The 26,490-nt window shown below is 38.6% G+C and overlaps 1 protein-coding gene across 1 annotated transcript in view; it reads right to left on the bottom strand.

Annotated features, from left to right (window-relative positions):
- Window positions 1-353: 353 nt before the first annotated feature.
- The window catches only part of LOC311277055 (lysosome membrane protein 2-like), a 50,804-nt gene continuing 24,667 nt past the window's right edge, over window positions 354-26,490 (bottom strand). Inside the window, exons 5-12 of the mRNA XM_084387189.1 lie at window positions 18,121-18,212; window positions 17,920-18,039; window positions 13,323-13,501; window positions 9,314-9,432; window positions 8,023-8,096; window positions 7,863-7,914; window positions 7,629-7,781; window positions 354-1,238 (exon numbers count right to left, since the gene is read on the bottom strand). Of these exons, the coding sequence (XP_084243315.1) occupies window positions 1,182-1,238; window positions 7,629-7,781; window positions 7,863-7,914; window positions 8,023-8,096; window positions 9,314-9,432; window positions 13,323-13,501; window positions 17,920-18,039; window positions 18,121-18,212 (846 nt within the window). The 3' untranslated portion in view covers window positions 354-1,181. The remainder of the gene's footprint in view (window positions 1,239-7,628; window positions 7,782-7,862; window positions 7,915-8,022; window positions 8,097-9,313; window positions 9,433-13,322; window positions 13,502-17,919; window positions 18,040-18,120; window positions 18,213-26,490) is intronic.

Below are 26,490 nucleotides of genomic sequence, written 5' to 3'. Positions count from 1 at the left end.
TGTCGATGGGAAACATGATTGAAAAACATACGTCACTTACTCTGTTGCTCTGATTGGTTTGTAGGTCTATCCAATTGAGTGCAGAGGCATTTTCTTTCCTGGTTCGGTTGAAACACGGCCCATAATCACAGCCCAATGGAGCAGTATCAGACTCACATTCTGACTAGAATCTGAGTATGACGACGTCAAGCTAACATAATGTCATAATTATGAGATAAAAACTGGAAATGACTGTCATTGACGTTTTGTAAATTTCAACTTCGTATCAAATTCGACCTTTTACATCATAGTTTGGACTTTTTATGTCATAATTTATTTACAAAAGCATGATTTTTTTTAGTAATTTTTTTATTGTGATGGCTTCCATAGATACATTTGCATATACATTTACATTTCATTTTTTATCCAAAGCAACTTATAATCAGAAATACGATTCAGAAAAAGAGTTATTATAAAAACACATGAGTACAAAATAAAATACAAAACGTATGCCTTTCAGAAAGTCTTTTTAAATGTATTTTCTTATAAATCCACAGGAAAAAGGCGTCATTTATATACAAAACTGTACAATTATTTGTGCAGTCTGAATATAGAAATCTAACAGCTGGACAGATGCAGAAGACAATAAACAGTCTGTGTTCATCGATCAAAGTTTTATAGTTTATACACTGATGAAGGCAAGATCTGCATCATTTAACACCTGAAAGGCTGAAAAGACACAAAATGCATTTAAAGCACATTACATTCACACTGAAGCACACAGATTCAGTCTCAGCTCGGATACAGACACTATCATTTGACCTCGGGATCAAATATGAAATTTCACAGTGTGATTTTTCCATTGATGTCCAAAGTGAATCAAACTCATCAAGTGCATTTTTTTCATGTTTGGCACATCGGTATCATGACAAAGAAATCATAAAACTCAAATAAAATGGCTCAGAGATTGAAACAAGTGACCATCTCAAAAAAATGAGATGAGATGAGATGAGTACAGAGCGAGAGGAGTGATCCTCCAAAAATCACTTACAGCAGCTTCAGTGTTGCTCAGTGTTTAAATATGTAACTAATCAGATGCTGAATGACCCTGAAGTGTGTATGTGTTTGTGTGTGTGTGTGTGTGTGTGTGTGTGTGTGTGCACTCTTCAGTCGTTCTTCAAGATGCCTGTTTCCTAACGGCTTCAGTCCTGAGGAAGAGTCAGTGTGGTAATGCGTGATGTGTCTGTCTTTGCGGATGACTAAAATTAAAAAAAGAAAACACAACGATTGTTTAGTACGTAACGTGAGTGTGTGTTATCAGTCAAAAACAAACAATGCACGGTCAAGAACACAAACACTTGGTCGACATATTCCTCGAGTACAGCATGTTTTAGTCCTTAAACCAGTTGAAAGCATCATGTGATTAACCAGACTTGAGGAGATTCAGTTCAAGCTGAAGTAAGTTAAGCCTGTCTCACACATCTGAGTATTTACATTAATAATGCATGTACATATTCATACCCTCGCTTATGAGTCTGACTCAGGAGAAATCTAGATCCTGTCCATGTTCTACACAAACAGTTATATGTTCTTATATTTATTGTTGAATATGTCATAATTTCATTATAATATAATACTGATTTGATCTCTTTGCTATGGTTATTATCTACTATTTTCATAATGTCATTCTTAGTGAATCGTATTAAAACCCGTTAAGCTCAGTTTGACCAGCAAACAAACAAACAAACATCCATCCATCCACCCATCTTCTTCCGCTTATCCGGGGCCGCGTCGCGGGGGCAGCAGCTCGGAGCGACCACGTCAACAATAGAGGTGGAGAACATGGTCCACTCGGACTCAATATCTCCAGACTCCCTCGAGACCCAGTCGAAGCTCGTGGAGGTGAAAGTTGAAGATCTCTCTAACAGGGGACTCGGCCAAACGTTCCCAGCAGACCCTCACAGTACGCCTGGGTCTGCCGAGTCTGTCCAGCATCCTCCCTCGCCATCGGATCCAACTCACCACCAGGTGGTGATCAGTTGACAGCTCCGCCCCTCTCTTCACCCGAGTGTCCAAGACATACGGCCGCAGGTCAGATGAAACGACCACAAAGTCGATCATCGACCTACGGCCTAGGGTGTCCTGGTGCCACGTGCACTGATGGACACCCTTATGCTTGAACATGGTGTTCGTTACGGACAAGCTGTAACTAGCACAGAAGTCCAATAACAGAACACCGCTCGGGTTCAGATCAGGGGAACCGTTCCTCCCGATCACGCCCCTCCAGGTGTCACTAGCTACGTTTACATGGACACAATCGGAATTAAATCAATACGATTGATGAATCCGAACAAGGTGTTTACATGAATGATAAATAAAGTAATCGGGTTGATGTGCGCGTTTATATGTCACAAGTTTCAAATCGGATCTGATGTTCTGATATGCGCACACTGCACGAATATACAGAGTTTCCCGCTGTTCGCGCATAAATATTCTCCTATATTGGTTCTTTATTTGTTTTAAACAGCAGACGTAATATTAATTCGTCTCTGGTCATAATTTAGAGCATATTAACCGTTTTGCCGTGCTGCTTATTGATCACGCAGTAAAAATGCCCCTCCCCGCGGCCAAAACCTGACGTCTGTGGATGAGAATCCAAAACAAGCACTGGTGGGACGTTGTCCAGCTTCACTTCACAGACGCGCGAGTGAAATGAGAATTTTAGACTGACGGGAAACTTAGACACTTTATTCAACAGGAAGAACAGCTCGTTCTGCGCGTCATACGTCATTACGCTATTTAACGTCATTGCACATGCGCAGTCCTTTCAGTTTAGGTTTTCAATCCGATCAAGTGTTTACATGTTCTCTCGATCGGATAACAAAAGGGATAAACCACCCCTTTCAATCCGATCGAAATTTCATTCGGATCGAGCTCAATCGGATCGATTAAGGTGTTTACATGACGTTTTTTTAGTCCGATTGAGCCGTCAATCCGATTATAAGTGTCCATGTAAACGCAGCAACTGTCGCTGCCCACGACAGCTGATAATCAATGATAATAATTATTCATTACAATCATTCAAAAGCCCTTAAACATTCAAAAATTATACAACGTTCATGGAACTTACTTAAACGTTTTATTTGAACGTTGTCTAATGTTTTTTAAACGCTTTTATTCCAAGCATCTTTACATTTGATAATTTCATGCATTTCCTGGAGATCAAACCCATGACTTTCCCAGCTAACAGAAAACGTTCTTTGAACGTTATAAACAAAGTTATAAACAAACGTTCTTCCAGTAACGTTAATAGAATGTCCATTAAAGTTAGCTGGTCTTTAATAATGTTCACAAAACATAATTCATACATTGTTCATGGAACGCTCACTGGATGTTTGTACAACGTTATTTAAATGTTACTTTGTTTCGGAATTTTCAGAGAAAAGTAACGGTCTCATAATGTTTGAAGAATGATACAATGGAATGTTCCCTAAACGTTCACAAAAACATTTAAAAAACTGCATGTATTGAACATTCAGAAATCCCATTTTAATGGGAATGTTAGCAAAACGTTCTTAAAACATATTTTTGTCAACTGATCTACTGTTTGAGCAAGAGGAGTTCAGCATGTGACACAATTCTTATGTGATATTTTTGCAGAAATTAATATGCGCCACAGACCTGCGATGTGTGAAACAGGCCGGAATTAGCAGATGCTATTAGCATAGCATTGATACAAGGTTAGTGAATTGATTCTGGAGAGCAGAATGTGGTGGTTAGTACAGGGTGTCTACAGATATGAACAAGTTAAATTTAAGACTTTTTAAGACCTTTTTAATGCCACTTTGAATGAAATTTAAGACCAAACCTGTGATGGAAATACAAATTATATTACATAAGTATATATTAGGGGTGTAACGGTTCACAAAATTCACGGTTCAGTTCGATATGATACACTTGTGTCATGGTTCGGTTCGGTTCGGTACTTTTTTGATACAGCATAAAGAAATAAATGCCAGAGAAATGTCCTTGATTTAAATGTTTTATTCTTTTTTATATTAAAACTAACATCATAAAGTATGATTTTTTTTTTTTTTTACTTTGAGCAATTCTAGAGCTATAATTGACTATTCTTAGGAGCATATAAAACAAAACAGCTCCTTGGAAAAAATGAAATGTCATATTGTAATAGTTATAAACAAAGGTTTATTTTAGTTCAGATTAACATTTGAGGGCAGCAATTATATTCATAATGTCAAAATAAAACCGACGTGTTACTTGAAGGCATTATAGCCTACTATTCCTGCCAAACGTCCATGGTTGCAGTTATAGTGTTACTACAGTAAATCCATGGTGAATGTTGCTGATCTGTGGACACTGATAGTTAATTCATGGCACAGTGTTTCTTCCAGGTTTCCACGTCAGCGCTGTTTGATCCGTTAATAACGGAGAAATATGAATGCTTCTCACTAGATCTCACAGCGATGTTATTACTTCTGTCAGTTCTGTGGCGAATACAAATGCTTTCTTTACTGCATCTCTTATTAGCGCTGTGTAGTAACTGTCGGTACACGATCGGCTCGCGCTGCACTGGTCCAAACTGATAAACGGTCCTTCAACCACACAATAACGAGCAGTTTCGTTCCGCTTGCATTTTACGTTTGCCATTTGATGTTGGGCAATGTTGTGGTCGCGCCGGCGTCTCATTATGAGCGCGCTTTCCACGCGCAACGCGCCTACATTTGAAACAACGAAACGGCGTTACCAGAAAAAGCCTACATTATCATTATCAATATCTGTTTATGTAATAAAATCTGAATCATTCTCGCGATTCGATGCTTCACTGGTTATTTGACGGACATTAGGTGCGTCAGACTGGAGAAATTTTAGCGGTAACGTGACCAGAAATATTTAAGACCTATCGAATCTGAATTTAAGACATTTTAATACTTTTTAAGGCCTTTTATTAGGAAAACTTTATTTAAGACTTTTTAAGGACCCGCGGCCACCCTGTAGTAACTGTTCTGAGTTATGACAGGAAACAGCATCACATAAACCACAGTCTGAACAACAGCAGAGTCTGGATGAAACCTCAGCTCCACTACATTTAAGTCTGTAATATAGGCTAAATAAAATTATAATGAGAACATTATAATTGTATTCTTGGGACATGGATTTTAATGGTGAGACTTTTGTTTTTGTAATCAGGCTCTCAAAAATTATATAAGAATCTGGATTTGGATTTATCGGCCAATATATCGGTTTATCGGTTAACAGCTCACAAATATAAAGAATTATTGGTTATCGGCTTTCAAACAAAGAATTACCGGTTATCGGTTTTAAAATATAAAAAATGATCGGTTATCAGCTTACAAATATCATGTTTTCTGTAAAAAGTTTATAGGGTCGCTGTTGACCCGAGGTATGTAATAGTGTATTTTTTCTTCTGCACAACAATAATTGAATATCTGATGATTCAATAAGTGCAATTCACCTCTACAGTATTCCTCAAGGTGGCGATGTCTGATACATATGAATGGCATGATGTTTCACTCATAATTACCGCAGATATAAAGCAAATGAATATATCAGCAAAACTTGAAATGGCTCAGCGATTTACAGCAGAACAAGTATTTTATCACAATCAAATATTAGTGTCACTGATGGTGGATCTGTTGAAGAAGCTGTCAGTGATCAAAATATTGATTTTGAAGGTGCTGAAAATGATAGTTTTGAGAAGATGTTGAGATGGCGAATATGAGCCAAATGAGCTCTGACGGGGACAGTAATGATGGTAAAAAAACATCTGCTGAAAATGAACCCTTCCAAGCTCCGAAAGGTAACGAAATATGCTTTATTGTTATAAAAATATCAGTAGAGTTTTATATTATCGCGACAGGTGGAGATCCATCCGTGACATAGATCCGGGTCACTAAAGACCAGGGCCCGTATTCATAAAGATTCTAAGAATCCTCTCAGAAAACTCTTAATTTAGCTTAAAAACTTTTATGTAGGAGTCTTAGCTTAAGAGCGATTCGGGACCGATCTGAGAGCAACTCTGAGTAAGGAAAAGACAAAAACTTTCATCTAAGTGAGGAGGCGGGGTTGACCCCGTTGCTATGTATGACACAATCTTTTGAAGACTGTGATTTGTTGGTTGTCCAAGAAGGGAAAAAAAAGTGATTTTAAGTATAGGGTCTATTCTAAGCCTTCACTTTGAAATTACATGCGTAATTTTTCCTATTTGACCGTTCTCACACACACACACACACACACACACACACACACACACACACACACACACACACACACACACACACACACACACATTATATATATAAATCCTTTTTTTTTTTACCATGCTGTTAATTTCCTATAAGGTATTTGCTTGGCTTAGAATGAAACAAATTGTTCCACTCTTTCCAATTACACTGATTGCTGGCATGTCTATTTAACTGGTGGTTTTGGTTTTAAAGTATCAAACATGGAATTTTCCCAGTTGCCAAATATGGTAATGTAGTGATTACTTTCATTTCAGGCGCTATGGCATTTCTGTGCAGTGTCGGAGATATTAGCGGGTCTCTAAAAATGATGTTTCATTAACAAGGTTCGGGAGGAACACGTTCAGATAATTAACACAAGTGGAGAGCACTCAGCAATCAATGGTAAGAGGTGTGTATATATACTCAGCAGTCTCACCTCATTCCATTGACAGTTTGCAGCATCCCTCCACCACCCCTTCTCCACGCTTCTAGTCCTAAACACTTACATACGGGGGGAGTACTCTGGGTTCGGGCCGAACTCCGAGCTCGGAGCCCTCCCTCCGGACAGCACGCCAAATACGCATTAAACTTTACCCCTTCATTATATGTAAGTGTGAACTCGTGAAAGATCTGTCACAAACATGATCCCTGCACGATCTAATCTATAGCGTCTTATTAACTCACTGTCATCCATTGTCTGCAACACATTTCTTCTCCCTCTTCATCTTTCTGCCATTTTCTCCTCTGCTAAAGAAACTCTTAAGCCTCTTAAAAGTCCTCGTCCGTGCTCCTAACAATTTTGACCTTAAGACCTCTTTTAAGGGTTAAGATGCTTTCTGAATTACTTTTTTCTTTACTAGGATTTTTTCGTTAATTTTAAGAGTAAACGCCCACATTTCTAAGAATTTTCTTAGAATTTTGTCACTAGGAGCTACTCTTTGCATTAAGATTCTTTATGAATACGGGCCCAGATATGTAATAATGATTTGCGAAACATTCATGCATTTAAGGGTTAATGTTTCTTTGTACGTTTCCATAACCATGAGCTTTCGAGTGTTCAGGCAAAGAACATATTTTTGGTTAGCTGAGAGTTAATGTCACACCAGCTCCACCGATTTTCTCAAACTCCACACATCTATCTTTTCTATGAACAGTGACCGTGTGAATATTGATTCATAAAGGTTGTTGTGGAAGAATAGCGTTCTGTTTCCACAACAAACACACACAGAACGGACACATAAATATTTGTGGAATGATTTGGCGCATAAATTAGTGTCACACAGCTTTAGTTCGTGTGAACCGCACTGACAGCCAATGATTTGGTGGGAAAGTGAAGAATAATCTGGGGAAATACCACTGATTCTACTGCTTTCAACACTTCATTACCTTGTTTTGATAGAAGCGTATGGCGAGGATGATGGAAACTAAGAGCAGGATGACTCCCAGAGCGATGATGATGAGAGGAAAATGAGAGACTAAAGTCACGACCAACAGCAGCTTCTGAATCCTCGCGGCCGAAGCGTCATCAATCACCACCGACTGCAAAACAAATCATGCAAACACACATTCAATACGATATTCAACTGTAATGACTGATTAAATCATCCCACCGACTCTCACCTCGTTCAGAAACACAATGGGGAAGATAGTGTTGTTGAGACTTCTCGTCATACTGAGGAAACAGAGACAAACGACCTTCAGCTCTAAAACTATATAAACACTAACGCCTGTTTATCAGAACGCCGTGATTAAATATATCAGACAGGAAAACATCACTCACGGAAAGCCGGTTACTCTGTCGAGTTGAATGTTGATTTGGGTTCTTTTCATGGCACGAACAGGCACTCCCATAGTCTAACACAGGAGAAGTCAAGATCTGAGTCAGATTGCAGTTAACAAACTAATTACACAGGAAAAAATACATCATAGAAAGAGGCACAGATGACAAAAGTGAGTGTTTTCTGCATTTGATTCCTTAACTCTGGAATAGCCTTCCTGATAAAGACACATCTCTTTAGCCAAGCATTCACTTTTCATGATTCTCATAAACGTACTACAATTATATTTGATGAAGTTAGTACAAATACTCTGTCATATTTCGCCTAAAATGCTATGAACAGAAGGTACGCAAATCCTTCTTGTTTTGCTTCCTTCCCAGCTAGCAAAAATCTGTTCTAGGAACGTTATGCTAATGTTCCCATTAAGTTATGAAAAAGTTACATCTCCAAACGTTGGTTAAGATGTGAATGTTTAGGGAAGATTCCATTGTATCATTCTTCAAACATTATGGGAATGTTACTTTTGAATGTTTTCTGAATATTCCGAAACAAGTAGCAACATTTAAAAAAGGAACATCCAACTGAAATGTTTGAGGAAAAATGTCTGAGAGCGTTTCCTGTAATTTGGAGTGTTTCTACCTCGGGATCTCGGAGTAACTACAGATCATCCAGCCTTTGTGATCTTTTTAGGCAACACCGATAATTGCGAAGATTTCAGACGGCGGCAACATCTGATCGACACGCAAAACTTTCAAATATTATCCTAATATTTCAAATATCATCCTTATACTGTAATAACTACGAGCACAAGTTGTAAGTACTGCCTAACAGGTTAACTAACCTCATAACATGTACTATAATAAAACTGTATTAGTGCTGTCAAATCGTGATTGATCGCATCTAACGTAAAAATTTGTAAATGCTGTATATGTGTATACACACACTCACACACTCTCACTCACACACAAACTTATATGTTATATGCGATTAATCACGATTCATCGATTTGACAGCACTAAACTCATACTGTATCTGACTGACAACAGAACATTTCCTAAATTGTAATATTGAATCAAGCATTTTATAGCTTTATAGCTGAAAAAATGAAGTGAATGTAAACAGTAGAGAAAGATAACGCATGTGTAGGACTTAAAGTGACAGCAGCCGAATATTTCTGCAGCTGTCTGTGTTTTTAATGTTACTCAATTTGAATTGAATCGAGAATCTGTTTAAAGTGTCTGAACGTTGAGTGAATCTGCAGGCTGATGGTGGATCAGCTGGTGTTTCGCTTACAGGGTTCAGATCCAGAAAGGTCTGATGATGCTCGTGGACAGGAGAAATACCCTCGATGGCATTGACGTACTTCTCATCACCCAGATGAAAGTGAGGGAAAGACACGACGACAGGAACACCTGTGACACACGCCAACAACATTGTGAAGCTCACAGAACTGGCGTTTACATTCATGCATTCGTCTAAAGTGACATGCATTGCATTCAAGCAGGGCCGTCGCTAGTGGGGTGAAAGGTGGTGACAATTATAGGGGCCCCCGCTGCCCAGAGGGCCCCACAAAATCCAGCAGTTATACTATATAGGCCCCTGTTGTATGAACAATTCTAATATTTATATTAGTTGTATGCCTGAGATTTAAATGAAAACCACAAAAACATACAATTTGGTTAAATATTTTTTTCCAAACATCTGCTTCTCTTACCTCCCTAAAAATGGTTTAGTCCGAACTAAAATATTTATTAATTATTCAGTCAGTGACAAACATCAGATGGACCCAATTGTAAGTCCCACCCCAGCTCGTGAACAGAACCAATCAGAGTTGAGGCAGCAGTGCCTGAAGTTAAAGAGAAATCAATTAGTTAGTGCCCGGGTTTTCAAAGTGGGGGCCGCAGCAAGTTGGAAAACAAAAAGTAAAAATATTTGTTAATATGAGTATTGTTATGGAATAGCATTATAATCATTTGTTGCATAGCCTATCTAAACATTATACTTTTAATGCTAATATTTTAGAGATTAACTGATTGATCGGCTGGTGACCGGTTTTATGCCGGTCAAATGCACTCTGGCGCCGCATGATTAACATTGCGCAATATCAGCATCACACGTGCACACGGAACGCACATGTAGGAAACCTTGTGAATTATGCATTTAAACTTGTTTTTATTAATCAGTTTGGGTAAAAGTGGTGTTTTATAAAAAATATATATATATATCGGCCTAGAAAATTGTAATCGGTGCATCTCTATAATCTTTCTAATTGGCTGCATCAAACACCATCACATAATCTGATGTTCACCGAGATGTTTTATTTATATATTTCTACATTTGCCATAGTATTGTCGATGGTTCAATAACACATCCTGCAAAAGGGGGGCCTTGGCCAGAACCTATGGTATTTGGGATATATTATATCCCTATATATTTCATGGAAAAGTTTGGGAACCCCTGAGTTAGTGCACGAATACTGCATCAAGCTCTGTTTCACGTCTTCTTGTGCTTGAACAACTATTTCACACAAATTTTTTTATAAATACCCGTCTCAGCAAGTATCCAAGTAAACACAGTTGGTTATGGCTTAAAGGATTAGTTCACTTCAGAATAAAAATTTCCTGATAATTTACTCTCCCTCACGTCATCCAAGATATTCATGTCTTTCTTTCTTCAGTGGAAAAGAAATGAAGGTTTTTGAGGAAAACAGTCCAGGGTTATAAAAAAAAAACATTTATATACTTTTTAACCACAAATGCTGGTCTTGCACTAGCTGTGATGCGCCACACATTACGTAATCACGTTGAAAGGTCAAGCGTGACGTAGGCGGAAGAACAGACCCAGTGTTTACAAAGCGAGTCAAACGCCATTAAAAAATAAAATAAAATAAAAGGTAAAACAACGATGTGGGATGATTTTAAGGTTGGAGGAGAAAATGAGATGGAGTTTTTCATCCTACCCAGGGCTCTACACTTACTTTTTGAACAAGGAGCACTGGTGCGCCTAAATAAAAAAATTTAGGAGCACAGACAAATATTTGGGGGCACAGTCATTTTTGTTGTATAAGTTTATCATTATAGTTTTATTATTAGAATTATTCAACAATTACATTTACAATGCTCATTGTAAGGTTAAGAACATCAGACCAAAACTTTCAAACAAAAGATTTTCATTTAATTCTATTTTATCGTCATGTAGATTTCATTTATCATTGTATGTAGGCCCTATGTATGTTTCACATTTTATCTGAAATGAAGATCATGTCTGAGTCACTTGGCCAAGCTTTGTAGCCTGGTTGTCTTGACCTCTTTCCAGCAGACAGCCAATTTTCAGCACATTTTGTAGGATCAAACAGTTCCAGGGAGGGCCCCTCTGTGCTGATCCGAATTAGTAGGGCCCTATAAAATCCGTTTTATTTTTTCCCAAATTCCGATTTATTTTTTCCCAAATTCCGTTTTTTTCGTTTTAATTTTTGGGAATTCAGTTTTTTTTTTTACCCTTTACTGTAATTTTAGTCGTAAAAAGAGTGTTTTTAATGTTAATGATTAAAATGTACACAAATAAAATAGGAATGACCCTAAATCTCTGACCCTGTATTTTTAATGTTACTTCACACAGTGCATTAAGCTAACTAATGTTAACAAATACAACTTTTCATTTAAATGTAGGCTACTAAATGGTGAAATTAACATTAATAAAGATTAATAAATGCTGTAGAAGTGCAGTTTATTAATAGTTAATGTTAACTGATCTAGTTAACTAGAGTTTAATAAATGGAACCTTATTGTAAAGTGTTACCGATTTTGTTATACACCGAACCGATTCAGTGTTGGACAGATCAGTTGTTTTAACCATTCATTAAAGTGAATCGGTTCAAAGGAGTCATTAGTTCGCGAATCGGACGTATCATTAGCAGACTTGTACGCGTTGTGTGATTATCCCGGCAGTTTTAGGACATCGCACAAGATTTGTCAACACAGAAAACATTTCATCATTGGATGGGTTTTGTTTAGTTTATTGAAAGTGTTTTTTTATGTAAGCTGAATGGGCGGAACGCTTTTCAGAGAAGAAGGAAAGGTAAAAAAGTTTTTTTGCACAATTCACACACAGCGGTAGCCTAATTCAGGAAAAAAAATATCCGAATACTCCACGTGAAACCTCGTTCTTCCGATCTTTTACCATTGTGTCAATTCTCAATTGATTTAGATTAATAAGCGCGAGGGAGTGAGAGAGAGCAAGACAGTTTGAAGACGCGCGCGCGACCGGGCCTCTCTCTCTGCTCGTTCTTTCAGTAATATGCGATTTTCCTCAGACATACGTTTTTCTCCAACACAAAAACAGAATTTTATTCCAAATATGTAAAATTCCGCGTTGACACTAGATTCCGCGTTAATTTGCCAATTCCGCGTTTGCGGAAATTATAGGGCCCTAAAATAGTTCGTGTGTGGGCACTGTAGTTTTTTTTATGAGGCTACAGACTAGCTACTGAAGATTTAGGCCTAAATGACTGATATCCCGGTAATATAGTGTCCTACTCTGCCCCTCCTCATGATGATGTATTTGCAGCTGTTTCTATAGAAAAATGCTGTGTCACTCGCACGAGTGCGCCCAAATATTTTTTCACGTTAGCACGCCGAAATATTTACTCGCATGTGCGAGTGAAATGGGCGCACTGTAGAGCCCTGCTACCCCATAATTCTGAACCGGAACACGCGTGACCTTTCAACGTGATTTCGTAATGTGTGAAGTCGTGGACGTGCAAGACGAGCATTTGTGGTTAAAAAGTATATAAATGTTTCTTTTTTTAGAAAATGATGGATTTTAATCAAAATTTTAATTCTGAAGTGAACTAATCCTTTAAGAATTGAATGTAAACAGTAGAGAAAGACAAAAATCCATATTAGAGTGATTTGTGAAGGATCATGTGACACTGAAGACTGGAGTAATGATGCTGGAAATTCAGCTTTGATCACAGGAATAAATTACACTTTACTGTATATTCACATAGAAAACAGTTGATTTACATTGGAATAATATTTCACAATTTTTACTGTATTTTCAAATATGATGAAATAAATGCAGCTTTGGTGAGACTCTTTCAAAAACATTAAAAATACCAACCCCAAAACCGAGGTGTATAAATATGCATGTATGTATATATATATATATATATATATATATATGACTTCAAGCACATGAGACAATAAACAATTAGTAAATAATACAATTAATTAATGATTAAATGAAATGCCTTATTTTAGTAATGACTCATATGACTGAAATGTCTTGAGTGGTTATGCACCTTTGCGACACACAGACACGTCCAGCACGCCGTCGTCCAGGCAGTTCTTGGGCGTGAGGCAGAATCCCTGGTTCTCCGGGTTGTTCTTCCCGCTGGCGAGCACGGCTCGAGGAGGAGTGAACCGATACGCCGGGATCCCCTTCACCTCCACCTCCTTCTCGAAGCGCATGTGGATCGACCTGCGGGACCAGAGGCAGAACATCAGCACAGAATAGAGCATTTCCTCTGATCAAGGTTTATTTATACAGCACACTTCATACACTATGGCAAAAGTGCTTTACAGAAAGGAATTTAAATAATCACAAAATAAAAGCAAAGAAAATGAAAACAGTTATAAAAGAAATTAAAAGGGATATATGATACAGTTACTGTATAAAGTGAATTAAAAGAGTAAAAAGATGATAAACTTCTCATCTGGCAAAACACCAGTGTATCATATTTTCACAACTCCCAGTTTTACTCTGAGATTTTACACTGTGTGATTATTAAACTGTGAGTGTGTGTGTGTGTGGTGTTCTTTCAGCGCGCCTAAGAAATCTGATCAGGAGTGTGTTTCCCGAACAACGCTGTAACTCGCTGCTTCACTACTAGTACGATGCATCATTGAAGAAATCATCTAGCAAGTCACAACTGTTTCCCGAAACCATACTATATGGTTGTATGGATATGTGGCCATACATATATGGTATGTAAAGATTGACAGTCGTTTTTTGGGGGAACTATCACTTTAATTAATGAACCTTATGGGCTATGTGCACAAGCGTCGCGACGAACTTCCGGTATTGTCAGAAGTTGGCATATCAGTTTCCGGTTTACGACTGTCTTCATCGGCATCCGCTGTAAACAAACAAGATGAGTGCTGCTGTTGTACGAAATAAAGAGATATAATGTGCGTGACACATCTAAGTTTCTAAGAACTGTAGGTGGATCTAACGCCCGTTTCACACATCTCCGTGTGCAGTGTGTGTGTGTGCGGTGCAGGAGCAGCACGCGCTATATGCTTCACATTATGATGCGTTTGCAGTGAATAACTGATTCACGGCAGTACCACAAACACTTACTATTTTTATTTAAAATCCAGAAGTTACGTTGCAACTTTTATTTAAAAAAAGTTTTGTCAGCATTGCGATTCTCTTTGTACACATATACACTCTTTAATGGACGCATGCACGTTTAAGCACAATTTAAACAACGTTGGGCTATTATTCCATGCATTACTTATTAAGTTGCTCTAGCAAGTGGCCAAATATTTAACTGTATATTGACAAAAACAGCCGACTCTCATGCCTTTTCTTTTCCATTTAAATTTTAATAAAATAAATCTTGCATGTCACAAAGAACTTGTTTTTCCACCTCCACGAATGAGACGTGTGTTGTTCATATGTCGCCTTGTTGAAGTAAATTGTCGTATGTCATAATTTCGGCTTTTAATGTCATAGTTATGACTTAATGTCATGATTTCTGCTTAGTATGTCAATTTCAACTGCATTATTATGAATATGCAAGTCAAAGTTTTGACTTTTCATCTCATAATTGTGGATTAGTATATCATAATATCGTCTTTTTATGTCATATTTTTATTGATGTTTTTTTTATGTGGTGAAAATGGGCTTTCATACTAGACGGTTAAGGGTCGTCACAAAATTTTTCAAAATCTATATATTTCAATTAGGGCTGTGCAGCAGTTAATCGCATCAGAATAAAAGTTTGTGTTTATATGTGTGTACTGTGTATAATTATTTTGTATATATAAATACACACATGCATGTATGCATGCGTTCGCTCGTAATAGAATGCAAAGGTTTTGTGAGCGAAATTGAAGCTCAAATGGCTGTTAGCGACTTTAAGCAGAGCAAAGTGGCACACAGCAGTGCTCCTTATACGTACCCATGCTAACAGGTTAGAGCTTTCACACTGCACGCGGTTGCAGTCCGTCGATCCGTTCCAGGTGCGGCAAATATACAGCATACAGAAGTGCAGAGATCGTTATTTCCGCACCGAGTCTATTTTTGCTGTGCCGCAAACGCTGAATTAAAGTGACAGCGCATGTTTCGTGGTCAAAATGAACAAAGATTGACCTGAAAATGTAGTAATTTCACCATGAATGGGTTTAATTAAATAAAATGTAGAAATCTCACCATAAATGCATTTAATTATATAGGCCTACTATTATTTTTCACAGTCATCTTACTTAGAGGACCGGGGTAAAGCAAGGTAAACTACAATTTAAGTCAAGTCAAGTCAAGTATATTTGTATAGCGCTTTTCACAATACAGATTGTATCAAAGCAGCTTCACAGTATTAAATTAAAATAATACAACAAGGTTTGTTTCTAGTGGAATTTATTGATAAAATCAAATTAGATATCCAGAATATCCCCAACTGAGCAAGCCAAAGGCAACAGTGGCAAGGAACCGAAAAACTCCATCAAGTGACCTAATAGTGTCCTAAAACTCCATCAGGTGACCCAATGGAGAAAAAAAAAACCTTGGGAGAACCCAGGCTCAGTCGGGGGCCAGTTCTCCTCTGGCGTTTATTAACTAGAGGCCGGATTGTAATTTGGACTGTAAGATTAAAAATATTATATGAATGCCTGGCTGAAGAGATGCGACTTTAATCTAGTTTTAAACTGGGAGAGCGAGTCTGAGCAACGAACAGTATCAGGAAGACTATTCCAGAGCTTTGGAGCTAAATATGAAAATGCTCTCCCTCCTTTGGTGGATCTGGATATCCTAGGTATGACCAAAAGCCTTGAATTTAGTGATCTTAAAGAGCGCGATGGATTATAGGGCGATAGAAGATCCGTTAAATAGACTGGAGCTAAGCCGTTTAGGGCTTTATAAGTCAGTAGCAATACCTTGTAATTAATACGGAACTTTATAGGTAACCAATGCAGTGATGATAAAATCGGTGTTATATGATCATATTTTCTTGATCTAGTAAGAACTCTAGCGGCGGCATTTTGGACTAACTGTAGCTTGTTAATTGAGGATGCAGGACAACCGGCTAATAAAGCATTACAGTAATCTAGTCTCGAGGTCATGAATGCATGAACTAACTTTTCTGCATCAGAAACTGATAGCATATTACGTAGCTTAGCAATGTTTCTAAGGTGGAAAAAGGCGGTTTTTGTAACATATGAAATATGATTTTTGAAAGACAGGTTGCAATCGAGTATAACACCCAGGTCTTTTACTGTAGAGGATAAAGTAACAGGACATCCTACGATGTTAAAGTTGTATTGTGAGAGGTTTTGTGGGCGGTTTTTTGAACCGATAAGTAGTACCTCTGTTTTGTCTGGATTTAATAAAAGAAAATTATGCGTCATCCAATCTTTTATATCTTTAACACACTCTGTCAATTTGGATAATTTATCGTTTTCATCTGGCCGTTGAATTTACTTCAACAAGGCGACATATTGAACAACACACGTCTCATTCGTGGAGGTGGAAAACAAGTTCTTTGTGACATGCAAGATTTATTTTATTAAAATTTAAATGGAAAAGAAAAGGCATGAGAGTCGGCTGTTTTTGTCAATATACAGTTAAATATTTGGCCACTTGCTAGAGCAACTTAATAAGTAATGCATGGAATAATAGCCCAACGTTGTTTAAATTGTGCTTAAACGTGCATGCGTCCATTAAAGAGTGTATATGTGTACAAAGAGAATCGCAATGCTGACAAAACTTTTTTTAAATAAAAGTTGCAACGTAACTTCTGGATTTTAAATAAAAATAGTAAGTGTTTGTGGTACTGCCGTGAATCAGTTATTCACTGCAAACGCATCATAATGTGAAGCATATAGCGCGTGCTGCTCCTGCACCGCACACACACACACTGCACACGGAGATGTGTGAAACGGGCGTTAGATCCACCTACAGTTCTTAGAAACTTAGATGTGTCACGCACATTATATCTCTTTATTTCGTACAACAGCAGCACTCATCTTGTTTGTTTACAGCGGATGCCGATGAAGACAGTCGTAAACCGGAAACTGATATGCCAACTTCTGACAATACCGGAAGTTCGTCGCGACGCTTGTGCACATAGCCCATTGTAAAGTGTTACCGTTTTATCTGCAGTTCTGGCTCTGAAAACACTGACTCCATGACTAAAGCTCTGCTGAATGCATGCGTGTGAATGTGATCATGTGTGTGAATGTGATCATGTGTGTGAATGTGATCATGTGACCTGCAGAGGTCAGGGGTGCATGTGTGTGAATGTGATCATGTGACCTGCAGAGGTCAGGGGTGCATGTGTGTGAATGTGATCATGTGTGTGAATGTGATCATGTGACCTGCAGAGGTCAGGGGTGCATGAGTGTGAATGTGATCATGTGTGTGAATGTGATCATGTGACCTGCAGAGGTCGAAGGTGCATGTGTGTGAGTGTGATCATGTGACCTGCAGAGGTTAGGGGTGCATGTGTGTGAATGTGATCATGTGACCTGCAGAGGTCGAAGGTGCATGTGTGTGAATGTGATCATGTGACCTGCAGAGGTTGAAGGTGCATGCGTGATAATGTGATCATGTGACCTGCAGAGGTTAGGGGTGCATGTGTGTGAATGTGATCATGCGTGTGAATGTGATCATGTGACCTGCAGAGGTCGGGGGTGAAGACGTTCAGTCGCTCTTCTTTGGTCAGGAACGAGTGGAAGGCGCTGCCGTCGGAGCCGTTGATCATGTTACTCTGGTTGGTTTTCCAGAACGACAGCATCCTGAGACACGAAGCACATGAAATCAAACATCTGCACCGCAGCGCTTCATCAAATATAATATTCAGCACAATCGGGCTTTACTTTTCTCCCTTCCAGGTGAAAATGCGTCCGAAGTCCAGGTAGTTCTGCTCTCCGGTGTGATACACAAACTCTCCGTCATCACTGCCGTTTTTCTGAAAACAGAACGACAATATATAATATTAACAATGCTCTCACAACGAGTTTAATGAAGTTTTAAATGATTAACACCAAAGAGATCTACAGTTATTTAAGATCACTTGTGGAAATGTAAAAATTTGAAGGAAAATAGTTATATAGTTCAAAAGTTCTTACAGATTTTTTTTAAACCATCAATATATATCGAGTAACACCAAACACACTGATTCTTCTAACAAAATTCTAATGATTTTTTAAAAAATTGTTAGAATTAATGAAGGTTTAATTAAAGATGTAATAAATTATTTTACTGTTATTTTAGGGCAAAACTATTCAGTCGAACTGAAATGTACGTGGTTAAATGATCAATTTACTTGATTTGTATTATAATATTATTTTTAAACATATTGTAATATAGTAAATATAATATAATTACTATTTTATAAAACAAATTATAAAATATAAATAGTCTATTAATCAAATATAATACGAATTATAAAATATTTAAATTGAATTGCATAAATGAATAAATATAATATATTTAAATTTTATTATGTTACTATTTTATAAACTAATTTATAATAATACATTTCATTACATAATATATTATTATATTATTAATTATATTATTTATATTTATATTATATTATAAAATACTATTTTATATAATTTTATATAATAGTATCAATATTGTAATACAATATAGTAATATATGTCAGGGTCCCACCCTGTTTTGTCACTGTTTAATGTTTCCTTGTTTGTCAAGTGTCTGAGCACATGGCTGTGTCTTTGTTTATGTTTGCCATGTGCTCCTCTTGTCCTGCCTCCTTGTTTCCCGTTACCACGCCCCCTTTCTTAGTCCACGTCTAGTGCTCTGGTCCCTTTATATTGTGCCTCTTTCCCTCATGTCTTTGCTGGCTCGTTTTGTGTGCTTTGTGGTGTAATCTTGTTTGCTTGCCTTTGTATGGTTAAACATAGTTCCTGTTCTAGTCGAGTATTTGATCGTTTCTAGCAGTAGTGTATCCTTTTGCTTTTTCCTTCAAGTCTTGTTCTAGTTAGGTTTTGTTTTTTCTCTTTTAGTCACCATTTCTAGTGATGGTGAAATGAAGCGTTGTGAAGCACTGGGGCTTTCCCCCTCGATTGTATCGTAAAATGGTTCAATACTCGAAGCTTTTCAACACGACATCTTGTGGTCAAAAGGTGGGAAAGCTGCCTTTCTGTCCCAGAAGACCGTTTTTTTTTTTTTTTTTTTTTTTTAATAAATCACTTTCTGCTCTGTAAACAACAAAGCAATACAATTAATCCTCATAATTCAAGTGTTAGTGTTGATGTAGTTCTTATACAATGCATGAAATGCAATTTATGAAAAAATAATAATAATAAATGCGACTAATTCACTTGTACAGAAACAATTCTTTTGAATCTGCTTTGATCTACAAATGCAGCCTTATTCACATAAACTTTAGCCTTTAGTCCCAATCCTACGAGTTCATACGCAAGGCTCATGTAGGCATATATAATCAAAATAAAAGAAAATTGTGTGGAGTGGTGAAGTGCTTGTGAACTGGGGAGCTGACATTTTATTTTGTGGGTAATTTAATAAATTAATGTTTTTTATTAAGGAACAGGACTAGTTCAACCGTGTGAGGGCTAAGTCTATTTCTTTTCTTCTTTTTTTTTACTACGTATGACACTCGACACCTGCTTAAGGGGTTTTTGAATCTGAAGCAGTCACGTGACTGTGTGTGGAAACGAAGCTTCGGACGTCACAGATCACGTGGTTATGGCAAAACGAATCAAGCTCCGATACACTGCTTCAGTGTGAGATGTTTTGTTTTTTTGATACAAGCTTCGAAGCCTCGGAAGCTTGGCTTTTGTTTGGGCCATGTGCTTGTGTTGTCTCGTTACTTAACCCCACCCCCTTATCCTTGTTTTGTCATTATTGCTTTACCTGTGTCACCTGTTATGTTATCATTAGTCTCCCTATTTAATCCCCTTGTTTTTGCGGTCCTGTGCTGGTTCATTATCATACCTTGTAAAACCTAGTGAGTATCCTGTCAAGTGTATTGTCCAGAGAAAGTTCTGATTCTGTATTTGCTGTTGGTTTATTGTCTAGTTATCTGTCAAGTCTTAGTCTATTTTAGTCACTCCTTGTCCTGTCCTCGGTTTGCCCCCTCGTGGGTTTTGTTTTCCCTGTTTTTTGTCCATAAATAAACTGTGTGTCAAGCATCCTGTCTGCGCAAAACAGATTTGTTGTGGAATAATTTTTGTGTATTTTCTAAGCATGCAGCCAACGATAGTAGGCTATTAATTTGTTTAAAATTCTTAGGATGGTTAACTGGTTAATAAGCATCCCTGTGTATACAGCTAGATTAAATCAGTGCAGAATCAACTTTGCGTTGCAATCGCGTCAAGGATCAGCCAGTGCACGTGCATCATCAAAAGCAGTTGTTAAGAAAAGTGCTGAGCTGAATTTTTACTGAGCTGAACATCTGTGCACAACCGTGTTTTAAATGAGAATAAGGTCAAATGCGGCTTTAGTCCCATTTTATATAAGTATGCTTATGCTTGGCTTAAGAATAGGCCAATAAAAAATCGTAAATTTAAATGATCTCATGGATCTCAGCATGATGCAGTAGATGTGGGGTATTCAGACAATTTTGATATGGTTCTTTTACCGGGTTTAACTTCATATTGTCCATCGTGCACAGTTACCCTAAAGCCACCGGCTTGGGCCCGTCATCGCTGCTCACAGCTATATTTCTCTTTATTGTCACACATCGCATACACAAGTGTACCGACAGTGAAATTCTTAGGTACAAGTAGGGCTGTCACGATGTTAGATTTTTCACACCACGGTTATTGTGGCCAAAAGAATTCACGATATCGATATATCGCGATATCTATAGAATCTATAGGCTACTCAATCTATGGCAAATTTTTGTGAAGGAAGACAAGCATGTGAAGTTTATCTGGTTTCAAACTGAAGCCAAACACTGTCTGAAGGTTTCCTGAAGAACTGAAAAGCTCTTAAACCTGTTGTTGCACTGGTGCCAATAAAGTCATGCAGATAGCAGATTTGAATAAAAAAACGGGGTTCTTAATTTTAATAATCACCCTTTATTAAATATATGAACACAGATATCCCTGTTAACAGTTAATGTCACGTTTCCCATTCCATGATGACTAGTAAAATAATAGCCGCGTCTATGACAACTCGAGGTATTGCACACCGGACACGCACTTTCTCAGTTTATGGCCAGCAATATCATTATGTTTAAGGACATTATGGAATTGAGATAATGTCTGTACTATGTTATGATTATACTGTACAATTAAATACAATAGTTGCTGAGTCTGTGATCTGAACACTTTTTTCTGCGCTCTGTGTCGCGGCAGGATTTTGAACAAGGTCTTGAGCCGTTGCTGGGCGCCGCGGACAGACGCCGAATAGAACCGCGCTGCGCTTCTCGTCCGGTGTGTGTACACTCATACAGAATGTGTTCGAAATTTAAAGACGTGGCGCTGCGCTTCTCGTCGGGTGTGCGACCACCTCAAAGGTGCTGTTTTCTTTGAAGCCGAAGAACTCTGTTGTTAATACAGGGTTTCCCCAGGTTTGATCACCCCAAATTTAAGACTTTTTTAAGACCTTTTTAAGACCACTTTAATGAAAATTAAGACCTACATCGCACCCATTATGCGTGTCGTAAAACACCAGATCAAATCCCAATAATGACTATTACTAACAAATGTTTTAATTAAAAATACATTTATTATTAAAAAAAACTCATTCAACAACACACTGCAAAGTGATGTTTTTGGTAAATATCAAACATTCATAACAATAAACAGATAAACTAACTTTACAAATTGTCTTAGTAAAGTTTCTCAGCATTCAAATTGCTTTAACCATTGCTTCAGAGGGGTAGACAGGTAAGAGAGATATAGATAGTAGGGGTGTAACGGTTCACAAAATTCACGGTTCGGTTCAATACGATACACTTGTGTCACGGTTTGGTACGTTTTCGATACAGCAAAAATAAATAAATGCCAGATAAATTTTTTTATTATTATTATTATTATATATATTTTTTTTATTAAAACTAACACACTTTGACCAATGATGGAGCTATAATAGACTCTTCTTAGGAGCATAAACAAAACAGCACCTTGGAAAAAAATGAAATGTAACCTAATATTGTAGTAGTTATAAACAAAGGTCTATTTTTAGTTCAGATTAAAATTTGAGGGCAGCAATTGTATTCATAATGTCAAAATAAAACCAAGGTAATGTTACTTGAAAGCATTATAGCCTACTATTCCTGCCAAACTTCCATGGTTGCAGTTAGTGTTACTACAGTAAAACCATGGTGAATGTTGCTGATCTGTGGACGCTCGATAGTTCATTCATGGCACAATGTTTCTTCCTGGTTTCCACGCGCTGTTTGATCCGTTAATAACGGAGAAATGTGAATGTTTCTCACTAGATCTCACAGCGATGTTATTACTTCTGTGGCGAATTCAAATGATTTATTTACTGGATCTCTTATTGCCGCTGTGTAGTAACAGTGTCGCTTGATCAAGATCGCTCGCGCTGCACTGGTCCAAACTGATAAGCGGTCCTTCAACCACACAATAACGAGTAGCCCAGTTTCGTTCCGCTTACATTACGTTTGCACATTTGATGTTGGACAATGTTTGTTGCGTCAAAGAACAGAACACACAAAATTAGTACAATGGCAGCTTTTCCTTTAAAAAACTCCAGGCCTGAAGAGGGCAGAATTTTCCAAACACACGAGTGGAACTGACAGTTGAGCCAGCATTTCTGGAGGGACTGCTTTTACCTGCGCACCTGGCAGATAAGCATGGGTATAAAATGTTTGGGGTTAGCTTTTACTTCAGTCCTCAACCTACAAACAAGAAAGAACAGCTCATTGTTCAACACTAGAGACGCAACTGGTATGTAATATTTGGAATAATTTACTGTTGCATTCAGTGCTTAGCACAAATTCCATGTTTAATTCTGGTAGGAGTGGTGACTCCTTTTGTTGTGAATATTTCCTGACTACAGATAATGTGGCAGTGATGTGTGCTAGATTAAGTTGAGATGTTTAAACATTTACTTTATTCAAAGGCATACTTTGTTGCTGTGTCATGCATTGTTTATTGTGTAAAGTAATGCATGTTTGTTTTCTGTTTTAAGGTTATCAACCTATTCCTCATTCCTTAGTCCTTAATTCTATGTCATTCAATTCATTTCAACTACTTAATTCAACTGTTTCAACATAATCAACCAATTGCATCAAAACCATCTGGAAGAAAAATAAAGCATTAAAAGGAATTGAGTTGTCCCTTTGCATCCTTCATGTGTTGAGCAAGCCGTTTTCAAGTTTGGGCAGAGCTGGACTTATTATAACACCTAGACAACTTGACAGTTGATAACCAACGTGGCAGTGAAGACAAAAGGATTAACGGCCTGAAGTCAGGAAAGCTGTCGTCGTAAAGAGGAGGATTGGCTCACATCTCAAGATGGCGAAGGAAGCTCTTGGGAAAACAGTGAAGGAGCTGAAGCAAGAAAGAACTTTGGCTAAGAGCGCTTTTACCAAGCAAGCAAACTTCCTTAGCAGAGGAGCAAAACACATGACTAAGGGCGAACTGCGAGAGGAGTTCAAGAAGCTCACGTCGGAGGCGAGGAAGGTCAGTGAGACAAATGATGAATACAGGGCTGGCCTTCTGGCAGACATTGAAGCTGAAACCGATGAGGGTGAAGAAGCTGACCTGAGCAAGCAGCAGCAGACTGAACTTGAGAAGACGTTCCAAGAATGCGAAGTACGATTGGATGAGGTCAGGGAGGTGATCCAGTCAAACCTATGGCCTAGATACGGGGAGAACGAGGTGAAGTCTGCAATTAAAGAAGCCGAGACAGCCTGTGATGGAATTGCTCAAATACCTGTTACCGCTGTAAATAGAGATGGCTACGAGCTACGGTGGGATGGTGCGAAGGCACAAGTGCAAGATACAGTCTCAAGCCTAGCAGAGTGGGAGATGTGGATTCCAGTAGCAGAAAAAGAAAGGCTGGAAGGCAGAGTAAAAGACCTGAAAGCATTCAGCAAAAGCCTTGAAGCAAGGAGGGCAGAATTTCTCACAGCGCAAAGAATGGCAGAAGAGGAGAAAGATGGAAGGAGAGTGCCGCAGACGCCCGTGCCAGCTCCACAGCCAACACTGAGAATAAAACCGACCTGTTTACCCAGGTTCAGTGGGTATAAAAGGAATTTCCATCGATGGAGAAGAGACTGGGAGAGTCTACAAAAGCAGGGGGAACCGACAGGCTCAGTCGAAGTAAAGACGATCCAACTCCATTGACAGTGTAGATGAGAGAATGTGCAGAGACCTACGTTTGTCTAGTTATAATACTGCGGAGGACATGTTCAGGGTGCTTGAGAACAGGTATGGGAACAAGTCTACAATAGCCTTGGAGATAATTGAGGATTTGGAGAAAGTTCCTGTTTTAAGAGCAAATCAGCCTAGAAAAGTTATCGAGATGATCCAAATTATAGAGAAGGCCCTGGATGACCTCACAGAGCTTGGAAACACAGGAGCCATCAACAACCCTCTAGTGATTAAATCCATAGAAAGCAAGTTACCTGACAATATCAAGCGAGATTGGCTTGTCTACATGGTTAACCCGAGGAATAATGTCACACCGAACAATCACTTTGAGAACCTTCTTAAATTCCTGAAAACACAGGAGGAAATTCTTGAAAAATTAGAGCAGCTGTCGGTGAGTGAAAAACCAGAAAAGAAATATGCTTGTATGGAAAGAAGATATGCGTCCACACGTTCCACAAGGAAAGGCGGCTGTGTTGTCTGTGGAGATGAAAAGCATAGAGAAAAGATCTTCTTTTGCAAGCGTTTCAAAGAACTGAAGCCTGTGGAAAAGTTGGATGCTGTAGAAAAGCTGGGGGCCTGCAAGAGGTGTTTGGTCTGTCATGGAGAAGATGATGAATGTAAAGACACTTACCTGTGCAGGAACAGAGACTGTAAAAAAGACCATCATTTCTTTCTTTGCCTGAAGGGAGGTTTCAGGAGGAGTGACACAGACAGAAGACAATCCAATGTGAGAAGACATAAGCTTACAGAGGAGCAGGAGGAATTTGTATCTAAGCTCTCCCCAGAGATGGTGGAGAAATTCAAGAAAGCATTCACCAACATTACTGGGAAAACAAACTGTGTTGGAAAGAATCAGCTTGGAGTGACTGTGACTAAGTCAAGTGCAGTAGAAGAATTGCCAGTTATTCTAATGCTGCTCAAGGTAACTGCCAATGCAGGACAAAGAATTGGAACCCTGATCGACTTGGCATCGGACACAAATTACATCACTCACAAAGCTGCCAGGAGACTAAATCTTCGAAGTGAAAACATCACTTTAGTCGTTCATGGAGTCGGAGGAATGGCCATGAAGGTTAAAACCAAAAGATATCTCCTCAGAGTGAGGGTCAAAACGCCCATAGGCACGGAAAGAGCTCATGAGCTTATCTGCTATGGTTTGAATGAAATTGCCAACATCCACAGAGTCATCAAACCTGAGCAACTCAAGAAGTTCTTCCCAGAAGTCAATCTAGGAGATCTGAGGAGACCGGAGAGTATTGAGCTACTGATAAGCCACCGTGAAGGAAGACTTGCTCCGCAAAGAGTGAAGGTGATTGGAGATCTTGTCTTATGGGAAGGACCACTAGGAAAGACTGTTGGTGGAGCACATCCAGATCTGTTTGAAGAAGTGGATATAGCCGCACACAGGTCTGAGACACACTTTGCTCGATCAATGAGAGTAACCGCTGTCAAGTATCAAGAGATAACTAAGCTGTTCACAGCTGAAACCAAAAGCACAGTCGCTCGCAGAGAGTTCTTGGATTGGTGGAAATGGGACAGCATTGGAGTAGCTTGCGAACCAAAGTGTGGAGGATGCCGGTGTGGCAACTGTCAACCGGGAGGTAAGGAAATGACTCTGAGTGAGGAAAGAGAGCTGGAGATCATAAGGAAAGGCCTCACCTACATCAAAGCTGATACTCACAGTGATGAACCCCACTGGGACACAAAATACCCCTGGATTCAAGATCCAAGTTCCCTTCCCAACAACAGGAGTGGGGTGGAAGCCACCTTTTTGAGAACAGAAAAACAACTCAAAAAAGAGCCAGAGTGGAAGGTAGCATATACAGCTCAAGTCCATGAGATGGTGGAGAGACGAGCAGCGAAGAAACTCACCAAAGAGATCATTGCCAGTTGGAAAGGGCCAGT

This window comes from Rutilus rutilus (genome assembly GCF_951802725.1).
Source record: "Rutilus rutilus genome assembly, chromosome: 18".
Taxonomy (NCBI): Eukaryota; Metazoa; Chordata; class Actinopteri; order Cypriniformes; family Leuciscidae; genus Rutilus; species Rutilus rutilus.
This window is presented reverse-complemented; position numbering and strand designations above follow the sequence as displayed.